This window comes from Moschus berezovskii, chromosome 24 (assembly GCF_049115385.1).
Source record: "Moschus berezovskii isolate FMDL1 chromosome 24, NW_MosBer_1.0, whole genome shotgun sequence".
NCBI classification, from domain to species: Eukaryota; Metazoa; Chordata; class Mammalia; order Artiodactyla; family Moschidae; genus Moschus; species Moschus berezovskii.
The window spans coordinates 23,275,934-23,298,569 of NC_142483.1; the positions used below are offsets into that span (position 1 = coordinate 23,275,934).

The following is a 22,636-nucleotide window of genomic DNA, read 5'->3' on the forward strand; positions in this document are numbered from 1 at the left end:
TCTAGATATCATATTAAAAAGCAGAGATATTACTTTGCCTCCATCTAGTCAAGGTTATGGTTTTTCCCGTGCTCATGTATGGATGTGAGAGTTGGACTGTGAAGAAAGTTGATCGCTGAAGAATTGATGCTTTTGAACTGTGGTGCTGGAGAAGACTCTTGAGAGTCCCTTGGACTGCAAGGAGATCCAACCAGTCCATTCTAAAGAAGATCGATTCTGGGTGTTCATTGGAAGGACTGATGCTAAAGCTGAAACTCCAATACTTTGGCCACCTCATGCGTCGAGTTGACTCACTGGAAAAGAGTCTGATGCTGGGAGGGATTGGGGGTGGGAGGAGACAGGGACGACAGAGAATGAGATGGCTGGATGGCATCACTGACTCGATGGACATGAGTTTGAGTGAACTCCGGGAGTTGGTGATGGACAGGGTGGCCAGGCGTGCTGTGGTTCATGGGGTTGCAAAGAGTCAGACATGACTGAGCGACTGAACTGAACTTAACTGAACTGATGGGACCAGATGCCATGATCTTAGTTTTCATGACTGTTGAGTTTTAAGCCAACTTTTTCACTCTCCTCTTTCACTTTCATCAAGAGGCTCTTTAGTTCTTCTTTGTTTTCTGCCATAAAGGTGGTATCATCTGTGTATCTGAGGTGATTTATATTTCTCCCGGCAATCTTGATTCCAGCTTGTGCTTCATCGAGCCTGGCATGTCGCATGATGTACTCTGCATAAGTTAAATAAGCAGGGTGACAATATACAACCCCGACATACTCCTTTCCCAGTTTGGAACCAATCTATTGTTACACGTCCAGTTCTGTTGCTTCTTGACCTGCATACAGATTTCTCAGCAACTTTCAAATATACAATACAGTGTTATTAACTAGAGTCACAGTGCTGCACCTTGGATCTCCATGATTTGTTTTCTTTATAATTGTAAGTCTGTATCTTTTGATCCCCTTTACCCACTTCTGTGAGAATCTGTGATTTTGATTCCATGATCTAAGAGAGACACTGCTCATGATCAGATCAGTATGGATTAATGGATAGGGACCACGGCAGCACCTGACTCCCAAGGGAATGGAGTGTAGGAGAGAGATAAGTTCTAATCAAGGGGGTGAAAGGGAAGCAAGAGGAGTTGATGGGATGCTGCCAGAGGGGTTATAATTGAAAATAATTAGAGGTTCCTAAGTAGTCAGGAAATATTTAGGGGAATAGTTTGTTGGCAGAAACAAAAGAAAAGTGGAAGTGAAAGTTGCTCAGACATGTCTGATTTTTTGCAACTGTATAGGAATCCTCAAGGCCAGAACACTAGAGTGGGCAGCCGTCCCCTTCTCCAAGGGATCTTCCCAACCCAGGGATCAAACCGAAGTCTCTTGCCTTGCAGGCAGATTTCTTTACTGTCTGAGCCACCAGGGAAACCAAAGAATACTGTAGTGACTAGTCTATCCCTTCTCTAGGGGATCTTGCAAACCCAGGAATCAAACCAGGGTCTCCTGCACTGCAGATGGATTCTTTACCAGCTGAGCTACCAGGGAAGTGAAAGAGAGACTAAACCCAAGATGTGTGTACTTGGTGATCTTTCACTGTTCTAAATCTATCGCCACCCCGTAAATGAATCATGTGGTACCTGGAGCCTGACTCTGCCCCTGCAAAGTCCTAACTGAACCGACAAGGCTCATGTGAAAATACAGTGTGGTCCTGGCACCACCTGGGTCATATTTACCTGGGGGGCTTATCCCAGATCTCCTGCATCAGAATTTCTAGGAGGGAGGCTCAAGAATGTGCATTTCTAACAAGCTCTTCAACTAATTTTGATGCCTTTCAAATTACAAAAAACCAAAAAAACCCAAAAAACCCCACTGCTTTGAAGTCATATGACCTTGAATACATAAACAGGTCCCGGCACCAGCTCCACTCACTTGCCAGCAACCTTGGACTTCAGAGTCTGAAAAGCTGCCTGTTATGTAATTTGGCCGCACCAGCGCCAAGTAAGGTGCGAGGATTTTGTGACCTGCCAAGAGCCGGGTCACTGTCGGATGCACCATTTCCAGGACAGTTTGTGTTACCTTTCCCGCCAGATCTTGGCTGTTGAAGACTGATGACTTAATTCCCCAACTCAGACAGGGTAGATGGCAACCCAGCTCCCCTGGAAACTGTTCAGATGGCTGGTACCCGAGAAACCCATCAGGATGCTGGAAACTGGTAGAGAGGGAGGGATTTTACTTGGTCTGTCTCCAATTCTTGGGCCATCAGAACAGGTCCCTGCTCTCTGAGCACGAAAAACACCCAAATATCAGAGCAAGTAGGTGACCGCTCTGGGCCTGATGTACAGCGCCTGTCCTCAAGCAGGATTTGGTCCTACCAAGTGACCATCTCAGGGCCCCTAGTCTTCTAAGGGCAAAGTTACACAACCCAAGAGGGCAATGTGGTAGCATCTACAGAACTTACTTGATCCCGAAATCCCCAAGGAATTCATGCTACTGAAAAACTTGAATAAGCACATAGATGTAAGTAAAATGGCATTTACTGGAAAACAAATTGTGCCAGTATAAACTTGTAAAAAACCCAAGTGTCCAGCAATAGAGGATGTATTAAAAGGATGACAGCATAATCATACCATGAAATACTGTATAGGTTCAGATGAGTTAGAGCTATAAAGACCAACAAGGAAAGATAAACAAGGAACACTGTTAAGTATAAAAAAAAAAAAGAAAAAAAATACAACAAGGACTTCCCTGGTGGTCCAGTGGCTAACACTCTGTGCCCTGAATGTAGGTTCTATCCCTGGTCAGGGAACCAGATCCCACATGCCGCAGCTAAGAGTTTGCATGCCACAATGAAAGATCCTACATGCTGTACAAATAAAAAAGATCCTGAGGGCTGCAACTAACACCTGGGGCAGTCAAAATAAACACATAAATAAATTAAATATTTAAATCAACAACAAACTGCAAAACAGCACGATGACTTTTTGTTTGTATCTGTCAGTGTATGGCCAGAGAAAAACACCACAGGACTATTCACCCAATGGTTGTGGTGGGAGGAGAACTGATGGGACAGCTTCAACTTGCAAAATACACATTTCTGTAGTTGTGTAACTTCTTTAAAAAAATGAATTGTTTGTAATTAGAGAAGCTTATAAAATTCCATGGAAAAAGTTGGCAGCCTACCCCGCTTTACCTGAGCCTATCTCCCAGGAGATCCAGAAGCCAGGTGTGCTTTCTCTGGGGCTGAAACAAAGCTGGGGACAGGGATATTAAATACAAATCTGTAATTTCTGGAACACGGTGAGAAGGGACAAGAAAATAAGTTCCTCCCCAAATCCTGTGCTAAGTTATTCAGAGCTGTTTGCAACTGAAAATACCTGGAGCTCATGTGAGAAGGGCAGGTGGTTTCAGATTTCAAACCATCCCACCATCTACACCTCAACCTGGAAGGTCTGAACCTGGTTTTATGTGTGAACCCCATAGACATTTACCTGTGGTCATCACCACTGGCCAAACACTGCTTTATGAGGCAGTCTGCTCACAAAGGCTCAGGCCTCCAGCTGCCTCTCATGAGCCATTTGATCTTGGGCAAATCTCTTAATCTCTCTAAGCCTCTGTTTTCTCATCTGTAAAATGGAGACTCATTTTTTCAGCATCATATTTCAGGAATGCCTACCACATGTCAGATTTACCAAATGCCTACTGTGCTTCAGCTGCCAGGCACTTTTGCCCCAGCAGCAAAAAACCAAACCACATGAAGTCTCTGCCTGCATGCAGCTTCCATTCCACTAGTGGAGAACGACAATAAACTAAGCATTAAAATATATACTACGCCACACAGTGCTAAGTGCTGCAGACGAAAACAAGGCAAGGAAGAGCGAAGAGGAGAACTGCTGTGGGGGTTCTCCACAACAGGGAGTCGGATCAGACCCTTACACAGTGAGTTAATGCACAGGCATAGCCCTCATCCCACAGCAGCTATTCAGCAACAAATGCCATCATCACCACGACTACTACTCCTAAGACCACTGTCCATGTGACCTCCCCGGCCCCCACTCTGTGGCTTGTCCTCTGTCAGTCTGTCTCCACTGAGGATTTCACAAGAGGTGCCTTTTTGGATATCTACTATGGGCAAGGCATGGTACTCAACAATTTCACATGTTCAACCTCATTCAAGTCTCATCAACCCTGGAGAGTGGGTACAGTCATTCTCATTTTTCAGCAAAGAAATCTAGGGTTGTCAGGGATCAGTCCCCCAGATCACACAGCAAGCAGCATTCAAATCCGTGTTAGCCTGACTGAAGGCTTAAGCTATCAACTGAGGGTGTCTTCCCAAGGCTGAAAGCCAGATCCTACCTGCCCAGCTCGCCATAGGCTATGCCCTCCCTCCTGAGGCCCTGGCAGCAGTGCCCACAGGCCCTGGGGGTCCTGCCTGAGTCACACCAGGCCAGGATGCTGAAGATAGCCAGAGACGGCAAACCTAGAATCCTGACCTACTTTCTCTCTCGGTCCTGTTCTGTGATTTGGGGTTTTCCCATCAGACTTAGAATGAAGGTCGCAGATACTGATTAAAGTGGAACCCTCAACAAAGAAGAGAGGTATTGGTGGTGGTGGAAGGGGAGGAGCAGACAGAGGAGAAGGGGAAGCAGAAGGCCTGGGTGGTCTGAGAGAACCCACCAGCTTTCTCCACATCTGGAGCCACTGCATTCCTGAAGCTAGTCCAGCATATCCATGAACTTCTGCAAAGGTGGAAGGAAACTTAGGAAGACAGATTCAACCTCTGCTGCCAAAGTGATGAAGTGATTCTTGACAAAGTCAAACCCAGGGATTATCAAAGCGGGGAGTGAAGAGGCTGTGCTCTGCCCAACCCGGGGAGAGACAGAGGGTGAGGAGGGGCAGGAGTACTTTACAAAGCACAGTCAGCATTCTAACACCATATTAACCATCATTTTCAGAGTATGAACTAAGAAAACGTAGCTCAGTTTAGGGCTGTGGCAGAGATTCCCAAACTTGGAGCTTTCTGACCTTGGGGATAAGATAATGCTCTGTTGTTGGGGTGGGACTGTGCACTGTGAGATACTTGGCAGCATCCTTGATCTCTATCCACTACATGCCAGGAGCATCCCACCCTCTCTTGTGACAACTCAAGAGGTCTCCAGACATTGACAAATGTCCCCCCACTCCAGGGTGGGGAGATCTTGGTAGAGAACCATCAGTTCAGTTCAGTTCAGTTCAGTCGCTCAGTCGGGTCCGACTCTTTGCAACCCCATGAATCACAGCACGCCAGGCCTCCCTGTCCATCACCAACTCCCAGAGTTCACTCAAACTCATGTCCATAGAGTCGGTGATGCCATCCAGCCATCTCATTCTCTGTTGTCCCCTTCTCCTCCTGCCCCCAACCTTTCCCAGCATCAGAGTCTTTTCCAGTGAGTCAACTCGTCGCATGAGGTGGTCAAAGTATTGCAGTTTCAGCTTTAGCATCAGTCCTTCCAATGAACACTCAGGATTGATCTCCTTTAGAATGGACTGGTTGGATCTCCTTGCAGTCCAAGGGACTCTCAAGAGTCTTCTCCAACACCAGAGTTCAAAAGCATCAATTCTTCGGCGATCAGCTTTCTTCACAGTCCAACTCTCACATCCATACATGACCACTGGAAAAACCACAGCCTTGACTAGATGGACCTTGGATTATGACTAAACATAAAGGACTCAGGTGTTGAGACCCTGGTTCAAGCTACTGGCTGTATGACGGCTCTGAACATATTATAAGTCTCAGATTCCTTATCTGTGAAACAGAAAGGACACGAGACGTCTGCTTCACAGCACCATTACAAGGATTAACCAAGAAACGTCTACCTGAGTGGTTAACACAGTGTCCCGCTTAAAGGACTTCACAGACCTCAGCTCTGTCGATGACAGTAGATCCTGGGGATGTAAAGAGGACAACCTCTGGACAAGAGAGAATTGGAAGCAGCAGTGAGGTGGGGTGTCACAGTCTTCTGTTATTTTGTTAAAAAGCGGGCACGCTGTGAGATACACTGGCTCAGTAGCTGAACCACCTCTACCGCAAGCAAGCTGCAGAGGACCCTCGTTCTACCAGAGCACAGAATAGCAGTGAGCAAAAGGAGGCGGGGCCGCCCACCAGGCACAGCCGGTCACCCCAAGCTTGCCATGGCAGCTGCCGAGGTTGTCTGGGCTGAGCCCAGGCAGGCGCCCTGGCTCCTGTGTGGTGGCATATGGGCTAGGCAGCTGTGAGGAAGGGAAGCCAATAATGAAAGGGTGAGGGAGAGGATTTTTCCAGGTGCCTGTGGCAGTCGGCCGACCCTGCCCACTCTGGCTTCACCAGCTGACACCTCTCTGCAGAACCCTTCCCACCGGAGAAAAACCTGAGCTTTGAGGCAACTCCCTTTTCTCAGCCAGATTAAGGGCCGAGGTCACCAGGAGGCCCCTCTTCTTTCAAGAGCTTTATGGAGAGCAATATGAAATGGGGGTGAAAAGCTGAGCCTGGCAAACCTGCTCTAATCCCCACCAGCCCAGTCACGAGCCATGTGACCTTGAACTCTCTGATCTTCGGTTTCCCCATCTCCAAGACGGGAATAAAAGCAATAAGCATTGTTGTTGTTCTTTACTGTGATTAATTTGGTTTTCCTGGATTAGTCCTTAGCTATTACAAAATCAGAATCCACCTATCCTGAGAGTTTTGTGCATCTCTGTTGATGAAAACTGCAAATGTTTTTGAGTGTTTACTATGATTCAGAAATTGTATTTGGAGAAGGAAATGGTAACCCACTCCAGTATTCTTGCCTGGGAAATCCCATGGATGGAGAAGCCTGGCGGGCTACAGTCTATGGGGTCGCAAAGAGTCAGACACAACTGAGAGACTGAGCTCAGGAATTGTATTCAGTGCTTTCTCATTTAACCCTCTGAAAGGGCTGCTGTAGATGAGAACATTCAAACTCAAAGAGTTTAGGTAATTTGTCCAAGGTCACAGAACTGCTAACAGTCCAAGCCAAGAACTCTAAATAGGGGCTTATTCGACTCTTGAGACCATCACCTGAATGACAATTTCTAGATGCTTTTGGGCAGGATGTGGCAGAGCAAAGATATTACCAGGGAGCATCCTATATGCTCAGAAATGAGTGCTTTCTCCCTCAGGATGTGTGCTACTTCAGACAGAAAGAAAACAGACCCAACTAGGGCACTAGAAGCAGAACTACTCATAAATCACCCCAGAAGCCAGAAATATATGCACCTGCTGAAGAATTTGGATTTGCCTTCATATGCTGCTTCTCAAGCTCATCTGCCTGATAGAATTACGGGGAGTCTTAAAACATCCCCTGGCCCAGGACAAACCTCAGACTAGTTAAACTGAACTCTTAGGGGTGGGGTCCAGGCATCTGTATTCTTTTATATTCCCCAGATGATTTCATATGTGGCAAAGATTGAGAACCACTGTGTGAAGATTTTAGTGTCTACTGTGAAATAAAATTCATATTTTGTGGCCAGATAAGAAAAATTTGAACATAAAAATTTTTCTTCAGACTTCCTTGGTGGTCCAAGTGGTTAGGACTCAGCACTTCCAAAGTAGGGGATATGGGTTTGATCTCTGGCTGGGGAACTAAGATCCCACATGCCATGCAGTATGCCCCACACCCAAAAAAAAAGCACTTTTTTTCTTCTGCCCTCTGAACTGCTCTCCTCCACTGTACGTTAGGCATCAACCACACCTCCCTCACCGGCAGAAATCCCTCCTCAGCCGTGAAGAGCAGCATTCTCCCACCACCACCGAGACAGCTCCGTGAAGGATAATATTCTCTCATGGAGTGAGTGGGGTTTAGTCACCACTGTCCACCAGAAATAAAATATGTATCCAGAAACAAAAAAAGAGGATACTCCTTCTTGATCCTGTGAAGGGTCACAATGGCCTACCACTTCATACTTACAGATCTGGGCTGTGCAAACTGTCAGGAACATGTCATTTCATGCATAGCACTCTGTCTCAAAAACTTCTAGAACTAAATGTAGAGCTCTAACGGGTGGGAGAGTTCTTGGAGCCTTCTAAGAGGCTGTTCCCAGGTTAAAATCTTCAACTTGGCTGAAAAAAAATTTTCTGTTTCTTTCTTAGATCGCTTATCACTATTTCACGGACACTATCTTCCATCTTTCCAGTAGGTGCCCAATGAAACTCTCTCTTCAAAGAGACGGAGAAGGCCTGGTGACCATTCTCTTTAAAGTGTTAAGTATTCACTTGGTACCTTTGAGCTTGAGATAGGAATTCCCATGAGGTATTGGTTCCCTTTCCTTGTTAATGAGAACTAAGTTCACGACCATCAAGGGCCCTAAACAAACGTGTGATGGTTCCTGGGATTTTTAAGGATGAGCCTTGGGCACCAGTCACTGAACTGTCCTAAACTGTGACCCTACTTGGTCTCATCTCCTATCATGGTGCTGAGATTCTAGGAGGACAAAGTCACATGGTTTCCTCCCTACAGTGGAAAATCTTGTTGAACTCCTGGTGCTTCACTTCAGGGCGAAATTCTGAGGAAACGAGGACGGATTCAGATCTTTGGAGGCTGAGTGAAAGCCTTCTGTAATTACTGCAACATCCACCCAGGAAACACCCACCTTTCTTCCTAAGGACCAATGCATCAGTCCTAACAGCTCTAGAGTCTGTTCCCCACGGCCCAAACTGGCTAATTCGTGTTAGCTAAAGAAGATTTGTGAATCATATGTTTAGCTACATGCTTTCAGGGCTCACTGTTTACTTCAGGAAAGGCTTTGCTTTATTCAGATTTATATATTATTTGCTTGGCTAAGACAGGATACCTGGGGTGAAATTCAAATGCACTATGTATATGAAACCCAACAGATGACCAAGCCAGAAATCAGCACCAAAAGGAAAAAATAAGCCACAGCAACCCAAAGATCAACAGAAAGAGTTCACAGACTATTTTTCCTCCAAAACATTTTTTGTTTTCAAATGATAAGTTCTCCCCTCACACTCCCCAACACACACGGTATTTTTGACCTTACTCTTGCCTTTGCTTCCCCCCTACTCTGCAAGTCATCTGACTTCTTCCTACTTACAGACACTCCACTGAAAAGGGACCAGGACAGTGTTCTCAAAGGGATTCCAAGAGGCTGAATTTGAGCCAGCAATAAATTGTGAGTGCTTCATAGCTCTAAGTATAGCTCTCCCCTCGACAACTACACTCTTAGCACACTGGCCTGCTTTCCAGTTACCAGAATTGTAAAGCTCTCTCTTGCCTCAGGGCCTTTGCACATGCTATTTCTTAAGCCTTTCATCTTCTTCCTCTCCTCCTCCCTTCCTATGCAAGGGCAACTTCTTATCCAATTCTTAACACCACTTCAGACAGCTTCCTTGACAATCCTTTTAATGTTGTTAATCCTCAATACTCTCTCAGGTCTTTACCCTGCTCATGTCCTTCACACCACACACCATCATCTGCCTTAGTGTGCGCTTATACATTCCCTGCCACCAGTATAACCAGCTCCACCCTGCTCTCCCACAAAGCTGCGTCAATGGCTGACTCTGACTCTTGGGCTTCAGGTTGGGGTTGATTCCCAGTAGGAAATCAGACGGTAGCACAGTACTTATCACCCTGGCTCCCTCTGCCAGGCTGAACATTGGCTGAGGTTCTCTGCCTAGGGCCTCAGTTACTACCCAGTGGCCTCCTTCATTAGGCTTCCTTTAATTACCCTTTCCTGTGCCATCTGTTTCCTGCTGGGGCCCTGACCCACACAGGGACTGAGTCTGATTTATTCACCAGCGTACACTTGGCAATGAACAGAGTGCCTGGCACATGGTAGGCGCCCAATAAGTATTTGTTGAATAAATGAACATAAAACAAGTCAGAGTCAACATGTTTAAAATGTCTTTCTCTTCCTCATTCTTTTTGTTTCAAAAAGAAAAACGATCTCATATCAAACTCTGGTATAGAAGATGGATAAAAACAGGATCGTTGGGACTGTGAGTGGATGAGGGAGACACACAAGCATGGCTCCCTTTGAAATGACAACTCTATAAATAAACAGAAATGGCAACTTGAGAAAACCAGTGCATTAGAGATGTATTTTTCAGGGGGTTATCATAAAGGATGACAGGGCAGCTTACACTAACATATGCAGTATTAGGGTCGGGTGGAGAGTGAATGATTTTTGCATCTCAATGCTCCAAGGAGGGCTTTGGGTTCAGCTACTGGATGACAACGGGAGGGGGCGGAACTTCTGAACACCCACTAAGGATATTTACAACGCTCCTTTTGCGGTAGTCCTGGGGCTCAGAGAAAAGCTGGAATACAAATGCCCTCCAAGCTGCTGGGTTCCATGCAATACTGACAGATAAAGATGTATCACCCACATAACCACACTAAAGTCCCCACAGTAAACAGCTTCAGAGGGCAGAAGAAGACAGGGGAAGCCATCTGTTTCCTGGGCTGCCCTCATCCTGAGCAGAAAGGGCCACAAAATAAAATGCTCAGAGACAGAAAGCCTGTCCATCCACAGTTCACTTAAGAATGGTGAGATCTGGGAACTCTATCTAATATCCTATGATAAATCACAATGGAAGAGAATATGAAAAAGAAAACATTTACGTATTACTGAGTTCCTCTTCTGGACAGCAGCAATTATGACAACACTGGAAATCAACTGTACTTCAATTTTTAAAAAATGGTGACATCTGGGGTGCTTCAGGGAGACCTTTATGAGAACTTCCGGGCAGGCTGGAATTTGTCTCCCTGACGAGGGGCTTGAACTCGAAACAGATCTGCAGCTAAGAGCCATATCTCACTAGTCAGTGAGTCTCCAAGGCCGATAATGATCTCAATGGAAAATTTCTATTGTTGGACTCCCCCCACTGTCTTCCTAAACTCAGGGCCCAGAGACTGCTCATCCAGACTCAAACAACAAATTAACTCTTCTAAACTGCAGCAAATGAGAATTGTCTGAAAAGTTAATTGATACTGGGGAGAGGGGGAGATTAGCAAGGGAAGAGGCTGAAGTCTAGGAGCTGACAGTCCAGCTTCCTTACACAGCAAGGCCAGGCTCCATTACCACTAAGAGGTGTTATATGGGCATACTTAGGCCTCAGATTCCCATAGCTTCTTTCAGTTCAGACAAGGTGGGAAATCAAGACTCAGGGAGCATGGGGCTCATCTTTCCAGGTGCAAACATTCCTGAAAATCCAAGCCACAGAGCTCCCCAGCTGTGGGCGCCAGCGTGGTCTGGATCTCTGACACCAATAGAACCGCTGGACCTCAGGCTCATCCAGGGACTGGGCCCTCTCCCTCCATCCCTCTCTGTGATCATGAGGTCTGAGTTCCTGCACTCTTCCTTCTCCCTGGTAAGTGAGCAATGGGCTGAGACAAAGTTAAAAGGAAAGAGACAGGAGGTCGGCGCTCTGGGGCACCTAATAAGAGTAATAATAACTCTCAAATATTGAGACGGCCAAGTGCCAGGCATGCAATTAAGTGCTTTCGGAATATTACCTCCCATTCCACCACAGCCCCACGTGGCAGAAATTTACATTTGTTCTCTAGAAAGCTGAGAGATTGAAGCCACTTGTCTGAGGCCATGGAGTGAGAGCGGTAATGGGAGTTTCAACCAGGTCGGACTGATCCTGAAACAGTAACCCGCTCTGTGCGGTGTGGCTGGGATCAGACCAACAAGCAGAAAGGGTTCTTTCAGTTGCAGAGGGGGCTTCTGAAATGCTAGGCCAGGCAGTCCCACTGCCTACCATGTGACATCATGACCTCCTCAGATGTGGTTCTGAGAGGCTTTGATGGAGGCTGATGCTTTCTGATTGAATTCCCAGTGCTGAGACCAGGCTTTCTCAACTCTGGCACTACTGACTCATGGGGCCAGAAAATTCTTTGCTGGGTTGGTGCTCTTTGATGACCTAGAAGGGTTGGATTGGTGGCGGGGGGGTGTGGTGCGAGGGAGGCTCGAGAAGTGGGGTGGTTATATGTATACATACAGCTGATTCAGGCTGTTGAACAGCAGAAACCAGCACAACGCTGGAAAGCAATCATCCTCCAAGTAACAATTAAACAAATTTCTGGGAGGGGAGGTGCTCTCATGCGCACTGGACATGTTTAGCAGCACGACCCTGGCCCTCCATCCGCTAGAAGCCAGGAACACCCTGCACCCCAAGAAGTGACAAACAAAACTGTTTCCAAATATTGCCAAATGTCCCCTGGGTGACAAAATCCCCACCCTCCCCACCTCCACCCGCCCCCGTTGAGAGCCACTCATCTAGACCATCACGCTCACCCTGAGGCAGGGTTTGTCCACGAATGTGCATCTCAGGCAAAGGGAATTCCCCACCACTCTCCCCCTGATCTTTTCCCCAGGACCCAGGATCCAAACACAAAGAAAGAAATAAAAAGGATGTGTTGTTCTAGGCTGTTCTCTCATTTCCCTTCCAGCTCTGAGCTTAATCTGCTCTCCAGGAAAAGACACAAGTAAAGCCTGAAATGGACTTTTCTGCCCTTCTAAAATCAGCACCTCCGTTTTGAAAGGCAGCTGTCAAAAATCTGCTCCGGCCAGGGTGAGCAGTCCAGGGCAGTTACAGAATCCTTTCTATGGATGCTAGCAACAGAAGCACAATATCAGAATAAAAATAAGTCCCCACAGGTGCCTTTGGAGGGATAACACACTCAGGAAGGCAGATCTGATGGGGTAAGATGCTTAACTTCAAGAAATGAGAATCCCTCAGACGTAGCGCAACTGAGAGTCAAGGGTTTGTTCCCAGGAAAGGTCCAGAGAACAGAAATGCACAGAAGGACAGTTTCTACTCCTCTGTGCAAGGAGCATGATGAGCCTGTTTTTCCCTCCTCTGCTAGTACATGGGGAAGCTAACAGAGAAAAGGGAAGATGGGGGCTGGACGGTCTGCAAACTGGAACTCCAAAACCATGGGTGGGTGAGAGCTGAGAAAGATGATTTTCCAGAACAGAGAGGGGAAAAAATGGAAGAAATATGTCCTATATCTTTACTTAGTGGATGGGGAGTTCGGCATGACATTTTTAAGCTGTTAAAAGTTTTTGTACCAAAGAAAACATGAGGTTTTTTCTTAGTAATTTTGTGTTGGAACACAGAGACTTTATCTTCTAGACGGTGCCCCGCCTGTTTGGTCAGCCTGATTTGTGACAGCCGCCTCCCAAAAACATGTCATGGTCTGGTTTTGATTTGGGAAGGGCAGGCTGGAGGAGCTGGCTGGAAGAACAGAGCTCAGAAAACACACACACACACACATACCCATCCATCCACCCACAGACAGCTAACTAGAAGCTCTCAAGGTGACGCTGGTAAAACACTGAGGAGGGCTACTGGAAATAACTCTATGCTGAACAGACAACAAATCAAACTGTCTCAAATTCTATGAAACTTTGGTTTCATGGCCTTTTGATTTTCACATTGATTTAGAGCTGAAACGGGCCCTGTTTGAAGACTAGAGTGTTTTACTGTCCACTTTTTCTGCTGTATCCAGTGAAAATGCCAAAACCACTTGGCAAGTATCACCCTCTTTCATATTTAATCTATACTTTGTAATTAAGGAATATCCCATCCATATGGTTCAGATCATGTGTTCTTAACTCATTAGAATGATATTTACTGTTATCAAGAGCAAGTTGATCTTGGGGACATCTTCAGAGCTTCTCAGAAGAAGCATAATTCATTTTGCTTTTGTCTAAATAGGAGGCTGAACTCAGGGCTAAGAGGAGATGCAGAAGGGGACTGCAGGACAGATGAGCATTCCAGCCACAGACAAGACGGTAAATAAGATAGTAACTATCTGATCACCAAGATGAGGAGTCTGGGTTCCTGTAGCTCAGCGGGCCTTTCTCAGACTCTTAGCGGGCCTGAGAGTTCTCCGGGGGCACTTGTTAGAAAACGTGAGCCCTGAGAGATTCTACTTGTGAGTCTGGGATGGGGCCCAAGAATCTGCATTACTGACAAACATCCCAGATGAATATAATGTGGGTGGCTCCCTGGATGAGTCTAACTGATGGAGTGGATGACTGACTATACAGAGAAATACACTCCCCTAAGTTGGCTCCACACCGCTCATACTAGGAAGAGGGGTTTCGATCACATTAATTTTCCAGTGCTCTGGGAGACGCTTCATGTATAGGTTTTAGAGGGGTGGCTTAGACAGTTGAGGGTCAGCACAGTATAGCTGACAGGCGTCACCCTGTGGCCAGAACACCTTGTGCAGGAGATGCTAAAATGCTTTCCCAAGGGGCCAAGCTGAGGAGGTCAAGAATCTGGTGAGCCTCTGAGCCAAATATTTAGAAAGTTTATGTTGATAAGAAAAGGGAGGGTCAAGAAAGTATGTTCTGTTGATGGAAACCAAAGAAATCAAGATTTAAATAAAATCAGATTGGAAACTGCCTAAATGTCCAATTCCAGAGATGCGATAACATTCAATGGAATACTAATGCAGTCATCAAAAACGATGGTTACAAAAGCTCTGAAAATAAGCTAACAATAGAATGCAAGTGAAGAAATTCAGGACACAAAATATTCAATATGCCTACCACTCCAAGAAAAATGATATACCAGTATATAGGGAAAAACTGGAAAAGTCACCGAAATATTAGCACTAGTCAAGCGGTGGGTGTTACAATATGTTTCCCCACTTCTGTCATTTTTCTCAATCTTCCTCTTTTACATTTTAGTAACTGTCGATATTTTAAAGGCATAAATCCTAAAAATCTCAGTTTCAAAACCATTTTCAAGTGGATAAGAACTATCTGATTTCCCATGTGAGACTCCCAAATTCAAAGGTTCTGAGAGAAAGGCACACTCATTCTTTAAAAATTCACTTTGAAAAATCTTATGAGTCTAAACAGCCCATCACCCTCTGGTCCCCACTCTAGGCCCATTTTCTTTATTCCAGTGTTGCCTTTTCAGTAATAAAATGAATAAAATCAGCGATCTTTTCTCTCCTGTCAGCAACCACGGTTACTTACTCTCAGCACAGCTGACTGCTCACGCCCAAGGAGGTTATAAATAAGCCTCCTGAGTGGTTATTAAAAACCAGAACACTGGAAAAGTTTCTCTGGACCCAGAAAATATCAGCGAGACCATGACAGGTAGCTACTGGATTGGGCTCTGTCTGTCTGTCCACTGTTCCCCATCTGTCTCCCCTGGCTCTGACAATGTCTTCTGCTTTCCCACACGCCAAAGCTTTGACTCAGCAAAAAATAAGGAACAAACATTCTCCTACGGCATTCGCTCTGCTGGCTTTCATCTGGTCCCTGGTCTGTGAGCCTGGTTCAGAGCCGACAAATGCCAAGAGGGCATGCTTTCTTGGTGGGGGCACTAAGGAAGTCAGATCATGAAACCAGTCAGAGGCACTCCTGAATCACATCCTCAACACAGAGCCAGAAGGTTGGGTACCATCTAACCTGCCACTCCAATCCATCTAGAACCTTCACATTACAATCAGCACAGGGACATGTCCCAAAGATCAGAGCGTTGTCTCCATAAAAAAACCATGGCTAACAACCATAATGGACATTTGATGTCAAGTTTAAATGGTGGGGCTTTTGGAGGAAGGAACCAGATCAAGGTGTGTGTGTGGGGGGGTGGTCAGCCCCAGATGGGTGCCACACCTGTGGTTTGTATTCCTGCAGCACCATCCCTCCTCTTTTGTAAAGACTATCTCAATTTCCCTTTGAGAAGCTCCTCTTCTCCATTTTCCATTCCTACAGTTTTGATGACCTTGACACTACTTGCCCAGTTCACCTGATGTTAACGGATGTTAGCCTGGGGTTGCTGAGCACCCTCTCCCACTCCTGGGAAGAGTCACCTGACAATGATGCCACTAAGCAGAAAACAAGAACTGAGACAGGAAGGAGACTGAGTCCTGATGACATCATTTGTGGGCCTGGATCCAGCTGTACCAGGAACTCCCAATCTGGGAACTCTGAACTTCGTGATGAAAAACAAAATCTTGTTTGTTTACACCCATTGGAATTGGGAGGCTTGCAAACAAAAGAGTTCCGTAATTCCAGTGAACAAAGACGATTCCTATGCATTTCCCCAAGGAGACCTGGGGTTGGCTCTGGAACCAAACAACAGAACTCAAGGTGAGTTCCAGGTTTTCGAACCTGTAATTCCAGACTGGGCATCTTCCACGTCTTCCCTATGGAGGCAAGGATCAGAAAGTCCTGGGCCATATGATTTATGAGAACCTTTGAGGGCTAACTCCTTGAGTCACGGGTGCCAGCTGCTTAGGGAGTTTTATCCAACAGTTTAAATACAGAATTTGGGTTAGAGGATGGATATCTAAGCTATGCAGAAGAACAGGAGAAATGTTCCTACCTCAAATTAAATATACACATATTTTGCATTAAAAGGATTAAGAAACAGCTCAGACATTCTTGATAAAGTGGGCTGTTCCATTTGTTACTTCAGATTCTCACACTGAAGTTTCTTTGTCCTTCTTTTTCAGTTTGCCATAAATGCTAAAAAAAAAAAAAAAATTACCTCATTACCCGCTAGCAATCAATACATCCAGTTGTTGTGCAACTGAGCTTTCCTTGTCAAGGTGTGTAGGTGATGTGTGTTAAAGGTGTGGACATGCTATGCATAGAATAAATAAGCAATAGGGTATATAATACAGAACAGGAAAATACAGCCATTAGTTTGCAATAACTTTAAGAGGAGTATCATCTATAGAAATATTGAATTACTATGTCGTATACCTGAAACTGATATTATAAACCAACTGTAGCTCAATGGAAGGATAATAAAGGTGTGGATATGCCACGCTGGTACAACACTAATCAAAGATGGCAGGTTTCTACTTCTGGCGTGTGTCTGAGTATCCAAGCCAATGATGCACGGACTTTCTGCTGATGCTGGCCTGGGTCAAAAAATCACAGAGTAGGCAAACTGATCCAACTTTTACGTTTTCACATCCATGCAATTCTGCCTCCCGGGATCCTTCCCCAGGGCACCGAAAAGCTCTGCCAATTTCCTCTCCTAGGTCACCGTCACATGCACACTCTTCAGTCACTGCTCTGTTTACACCTTGGGGGCTGCCGCCTTCACCTCTTCTCCTGGCTGCACATCCTGGATTGCCTCCTAATGGGTCTCTCTGTACCAGCACTTAACCCTCTTAAAGTCAATTCCCCATACAGCAGCTGAAGCCATCTTTCCAGAATGCAAACCTGATCAGGTCACTTCCCTCCCTGCTGGCCTGTAATTTCAAGTGCTTTCCACTGTCCTTAGTGGAAAGGCCCAAACCCTTAAACTATCTGAAATGGTTCCGCACTGTCCCCTGTGCCTTCCAGCCTTGCTAGCCTCTGTGAATTGCCCAGCCACAGGGCCTTCTTTCAGGTCTTTATATTTGCCACACGTTCTACCACAGGAACTTTGCACACACTGCTCTTGCTACCTTAGGAGGTAAGCGCCTTAGGGTAATACGCCTTCCCCATTCCCCCCTTAAGCATTTTTTTCTGTCCTCTCTGATCTTCCTAACTTAGCTAGAGCCCTCTCTGTATACCCTCCAAGCCCCACATTTACCACTGATGTAATTTTAAATAGTACAATTAGATGGTTCACTTCATCAGTTCAGTTCAGTCACTCAGTCGTATCCGACTCTTTGCGACCCCATGAATCACAGCACGCCAGGCCTCCCTGTCCATCACCAACTCCCGGAGTTCACTCAAACTCATGTCCATAGAGTCGGTGATGCCATCCAGCCATCTCATTCTCTGTCGTCCCCATCTCCTCCCGCCCCCAATCACTCTCAGCATCAGAGTCTTTTCCAGTAAGTCAACTCGTCGCATGAGGTGGCCAAAGTATTGGAGTTTCAGCTTTAGCATCAGTCCTTCCAATGAACACCCACGGTTGATCTCCTTTAGAATGGACTGGTTGGATCTCCTTGCAGTCCAAGGGACTCTCAAGAGTCTTCTCCAGCACCACAGTTCAAAAAAAAAAAAAAAAAAAAACCAGGGCTCAGGACAGAATTCCCAAAGATATTAATGATAATGAAAGTCACTCAGTCGTGTCAGACTCTTTGCGATCCCATGGACTACACAGTCCATGGCATTCTCCATACCAGAATACCAGAGCAGGTAGCCATTCCCTTCTCCAGGGCATCTTCCCAACCCAGGGATAGAACCCAGGTCTTCCACATTGCAGGTGGATTCTTCACCAGCTGAGTCACCAAGGAAGCCCAAAGAGATTAATAATGGGGTTGAAATTCTGCCCATCCTAACAGCTCACTCCCTTCATCTGTGCCATCCATAGGGTAGCCTATGGTTGAGCTACATGTGATTGAAAATGAAACTGATTAAAATTAAATGAAATTTAAAATTCAGCTCATGGCTGGTGAGCACTTGAAAGGTGGCTTGTAGAGCTGATGGCCTTGATTATTCAAATTTCAATAGTCACATGTGGCTTGTGGCTGCTGAATCAGACAGTGCTGGTCTGGGCAATTTTTCTCAGCTCTGTCAGATGTGGTTCAGGGCTGCTTTCCAAAAAGTTCTCAGAGACAGAGGGGCATTCGCTGCTTTGCCCAAGGATCTACAGAAAATCTTGAGGATAAATTACCTGCCTTTTCCTTAGGGTCGGAGACTATATATTCTTCAAATGTACTTAGTTGGTCTTTCCAACATTCTCCAACCTCTAGATATCCTGATTTCCTCCTAAGTTACATTGTGAGGACAATCAAGTCAGAACAGACAAACCCAAGAACAACTGCTCTAGACAGTGGTTAGGTGAACACAACACCAGCAGAGAGTTGTTCAAAGTGCAGGTTTCTGGGCCCGACCTCTACTGAGTCTGATATACTGGGCCTGGAGGGGAGGCCCTGGAATTCATGTTTCAATCAAGCAGCCAATGAGTCGGATACAGGTGGTCTAGCTTTGAGAAACTCCACTTCAGAGTCTGAATTACATACACATCTCCTGGCCTCTTAAATAATTATAGTATATAAATCTTTTGAGAACAGCACAAACAGGGCTAGAAGCCAGGCAGTCATCACTCTGTGCTAATTGCACCCTTGTATAACATTAGGCAACAAGCTTAGTCACCAAGGCCTCATTTTTTTCATCTGAAACATGGGGGCAAAGATTCCTGCCCTTTGTCCTCCAAGACAAAGGAGCACACAGCTGTGAAAGCACTGGAGAGGATGATGAGGTTAATAACACAACATACATATATCCTTCAACTCAGAGACACATTCTGCGTCCAGCAGAGAGTTCCAATAGGCTTTACATTAAAAAAAAAAAAAATCCAAATTTTAAACTTATTTGGGAACCTGGAAGACCTGACAGCATGGAGCTCAGATGAGGTTGGCAGCCTGATGTGAGGAAGAGCGCTGCTCTGGGGTCACATGCAGAGGTTCCAATCTTCTGCTTTGAAAAGTTGGGTGACTTTGGGCAAGTGCTTCAACCTCTCTGTGCTTCAGTTTCTTCTACTCTGAATTGAGAATGTTAAGAGTCTCTCTCTTTCAAAGAGCGGTGATGATTTAACTGAGTGAATATTTATCATGTGCTTGGAACAATGTTTGGCACACGGCGAGTGCTGTATCACCCTTAGTTGAATAAATAAACAAACATTCCTGTAAGCGGCAACAACCAGCTGGAGCCCAGCAGCGGCTGTCCCTCCAGAGGGGGCTGACGTGCATAAGGCTGTCCACTTTCCACTGGGACAGACACATCTGACTCTGGGATCCCTACTGGAAGGGACAGACATGTGTCTTCCTCCTGGTGTCCCATCCACAAAAGGCAGAGACACTCAATGCTCCTTCAGGCAGCATTTCTCAATCTATCTGGAGCGAAGGACCAGTTTTCATATTTCAGCCCAATGTGGCTGATATGTGACCCACCTGAGCAGGACTTACACCCAGCACATGCCACAGACAACTCACCTACTGGTCTATAACACCCTGTCCGGTCCATACCTGAACCAGTAGAGACAAGCCCACTGAACATGCGCTTGGATGTTGCAATGATGTCAAATTGCTCCCAGAGTGCATAAACGCTGTTAACAGCAGTGCTGATCTCAGGGTGCACTGTGGACAGACCTGCTCCTCAGATGACACTTTGCATAGTGTCATCTTGGAGAATGCTGACATTGTCTACACGTGTATACAAAACAGCTGGGCAATTTAGTTGGCAAGAGCAAGCAATGGATTGTGTTTCTCTCAACACTTTTGTCCTTCTCAGCCTGCCTGCTTGCTCCTTATCTATACTCATTTCTTTCATCTTTATCCCCACACTAAAACCAGCTCCCTAATGAGATACCGGAGCTGACAACCGCCCACCCCTTCTCTTTAATGTCACTTTTGGCTGAGAGGCGCTCTCCTGCCCCTGTGCCCACACCCACAACCTCATCCCCAAGTAGCTCTCCAGTTGCCCAGGACCAATGACTGATTGACATGGCTGAGCAAAGCATCAGCCCTTTGTCCCAAGAAGGAACCCACCCCACCGCATGGGCCCACTCATCCTCCAGAGCCCCCTGTGGACTCAGGGTGAAGCTCGACCCCAGCCCAGACACCTTCCACTTGGCTCCTCCCTGCTGTCCTTCCCTGTTTCTCTCGCTCCTCTTCCTTGGCAGCATGTTCATCACAGGCACCTTAACCCCTGTGTCAGGCTCCACCTAGAAGGAATCCAATCAAAGGAGCCATCGGCATGGGGTTCACCTTCCTCGACAACCTGGTGGAGGGGCATGTGGTGGGCATGACACAAAACCTGAGGAACAGCAATCGGAGGACCCCGAGAACATTCTCAGGGTCCCAGGAGACCAGAACCTACCTGTTGCATTAGACAGTGCCAGCGACTCCATGGAGCCCCGCGGGGTCTGCTCGGTGGGCGTCATGTCCTCAGTGTACTTCAGCGAGCTGATGGGGTGCCGGGTCCGACACTGCTGAGCGGACAAGCCCCCTTCCTCCTCCTCCTCTTCCTCGTACTTGGGGACTGGGATGCCGCCCCGGCTTTCGCTGAAGCTCTGGCTGGACATGTCGCTGTAGCTCTCCTGGGACCGCAGCCTGCCTGGGTAGTAGTCCTCACGGCACTCCTTGATGAAGCTGCCACCGTGGCCCTTCATGGCCAGCGATGAGCTCCTCTTCGGGTTGCCGAAGTGCTTGGCCCACACGTCGGGCTGGGCTCCAGCGCCCTGCCCGCCAGGGCTGTAGGAAGTTCTGATGTTGCACTGGCTGAGGAGCTGCAGGGGGCTCTGCGGCTGGCTCTGCTCCAGCTTGTTTCCGTAGTGGTATGGCTCGTCCCGGCTCCTCCAGATGGGGTCCCGGTTGAGGCTAGGAGTCTGGCTGGACAGGCTGAGCAGGTCCATCTGCAGTGACAGAGGGTCCACGTCGGCCGACAGCCGGTTGGAGCTCACCTGCAGCTGGCTGTGCTGGTTGAGTAGCGGCTCCTCCGTCTTGCCCTTGTTCTTGCCGATCTTGGCGCTGCGCCGGGACTCCTTGGCCCGGGCGTTCTGGAAGGCGGAATCGGAGGAGTCTGAGCCATTGGGGTCCTCGCCGGCGCTGCAGGCCCTCGAGCAGAAGATCTGGCCTTGTTTGGGGAGGAAAGGCCGCCCCAGAAGCGACTTCTTGCAGTGAGCGCAGCAGAAACAAGTCTCGGTGGCATGCCAGTGTTGGCCGTCATAGGTCATTTGACCTTGGTCAATTCCTGGGAAAAGAAGGGACACGAATAGGGTGACGAGCTGCTCCGAGCACTGTGACACGACGTGAAACATACAGCACCCTGGTTTGACTCGGGGCTCTAGATGCTGCAGAATAAAATGTCAATAGGTCGACTATCAGGCTCCTGTGTAAACAGTAATCGTGTCTTATCATGATAGTCGATGTGTTTTACCAGTCAGGTCCTCCTTAACTCATGTGCCCTGAGGGCAGAGAAACCAGATCAAAGTGGCCTGTCCATGAATCCTTCTGCCCAGGGCACATTCCTCCAGATAAACAGCAATAATGATACTCAGGTATGAGAATCACTGCTTTAAATGCTTTGCAGATATGCAAACTCACTTAACCTCTCCACTGCAGGAGGCAGATCTCTAATACCATGTCCACTTTTCAGATGAGAACACAGAGGCATAGGCGATTAAATAACTTGCTCAGTGTAGAAGAGCTAGCAATCACAGACGAGATCTGCACCCAGCACGTCTGGCTCCTAACCATGACCTTGGTAATTGTCTCTTTCACTCTACTTTGTGGTCCTGTCAACCCTCACAGCTACCCTTGACTACTGTCCATCCTCAACTGCTGTATTTTCTTCACAGTACGAATACTGCTTGACAACGAGCCACTACACACGTGCATCTATTAATTACTAAAAGTGAAGTTGGATTATGAAGTTTCTGGGGCATCTCCTTGAACATGGCCTGGGGCTCATGCCCCGGGGCCTCCTCACATGTGGAATGGGCAAGTGAACTGAATCCCTTCACTAGCGTACGACACTCTAAGGGGTCATCAGTTTAGCAGCTCAGTGGAAAGGAAAAAAGTGGATTTCGCTCATGGTAAGGAAAAACTTGGACCTGGTTTGTCAAAGACATCTCCTTACCATAAGCATGCACATCCCTTGTATAACTTCCTTCCTGTGCCAAAGCTGTGCCTGGTTTATATAATCTTGTTACACCTGCTTCCAGGAA

At 46.8% G+C, this 22,636-nt stretch overlaps 1 protein-coding gene across 4 annotated transcripts in view; it reads right to left on the bottom strand.

Moving 5' to 3' along the window:
- PRICKLE2 (prickle planar cell polarity protein 2) overlaps positions 1-22,636 on the bottom strand; it is a 384,940-nt gene that overhangs the window by 18,050 nt on the left and 344,254 nt on the right. For all 4 annotated transcript variants that reach the window (XM_088831558.1, XM_055414259.2, XM_055414260.2 and 1 more), the window contains one exon: positions 20,788-21,660. In XM_088831558.1, coding sequence (XP_088687684.1) covers positions 20,788-21,660 — 873 coding nt within the window. The remainder of the gene's footprint in view (positions 1-20,787; positions 21,661-22,636) is intronic.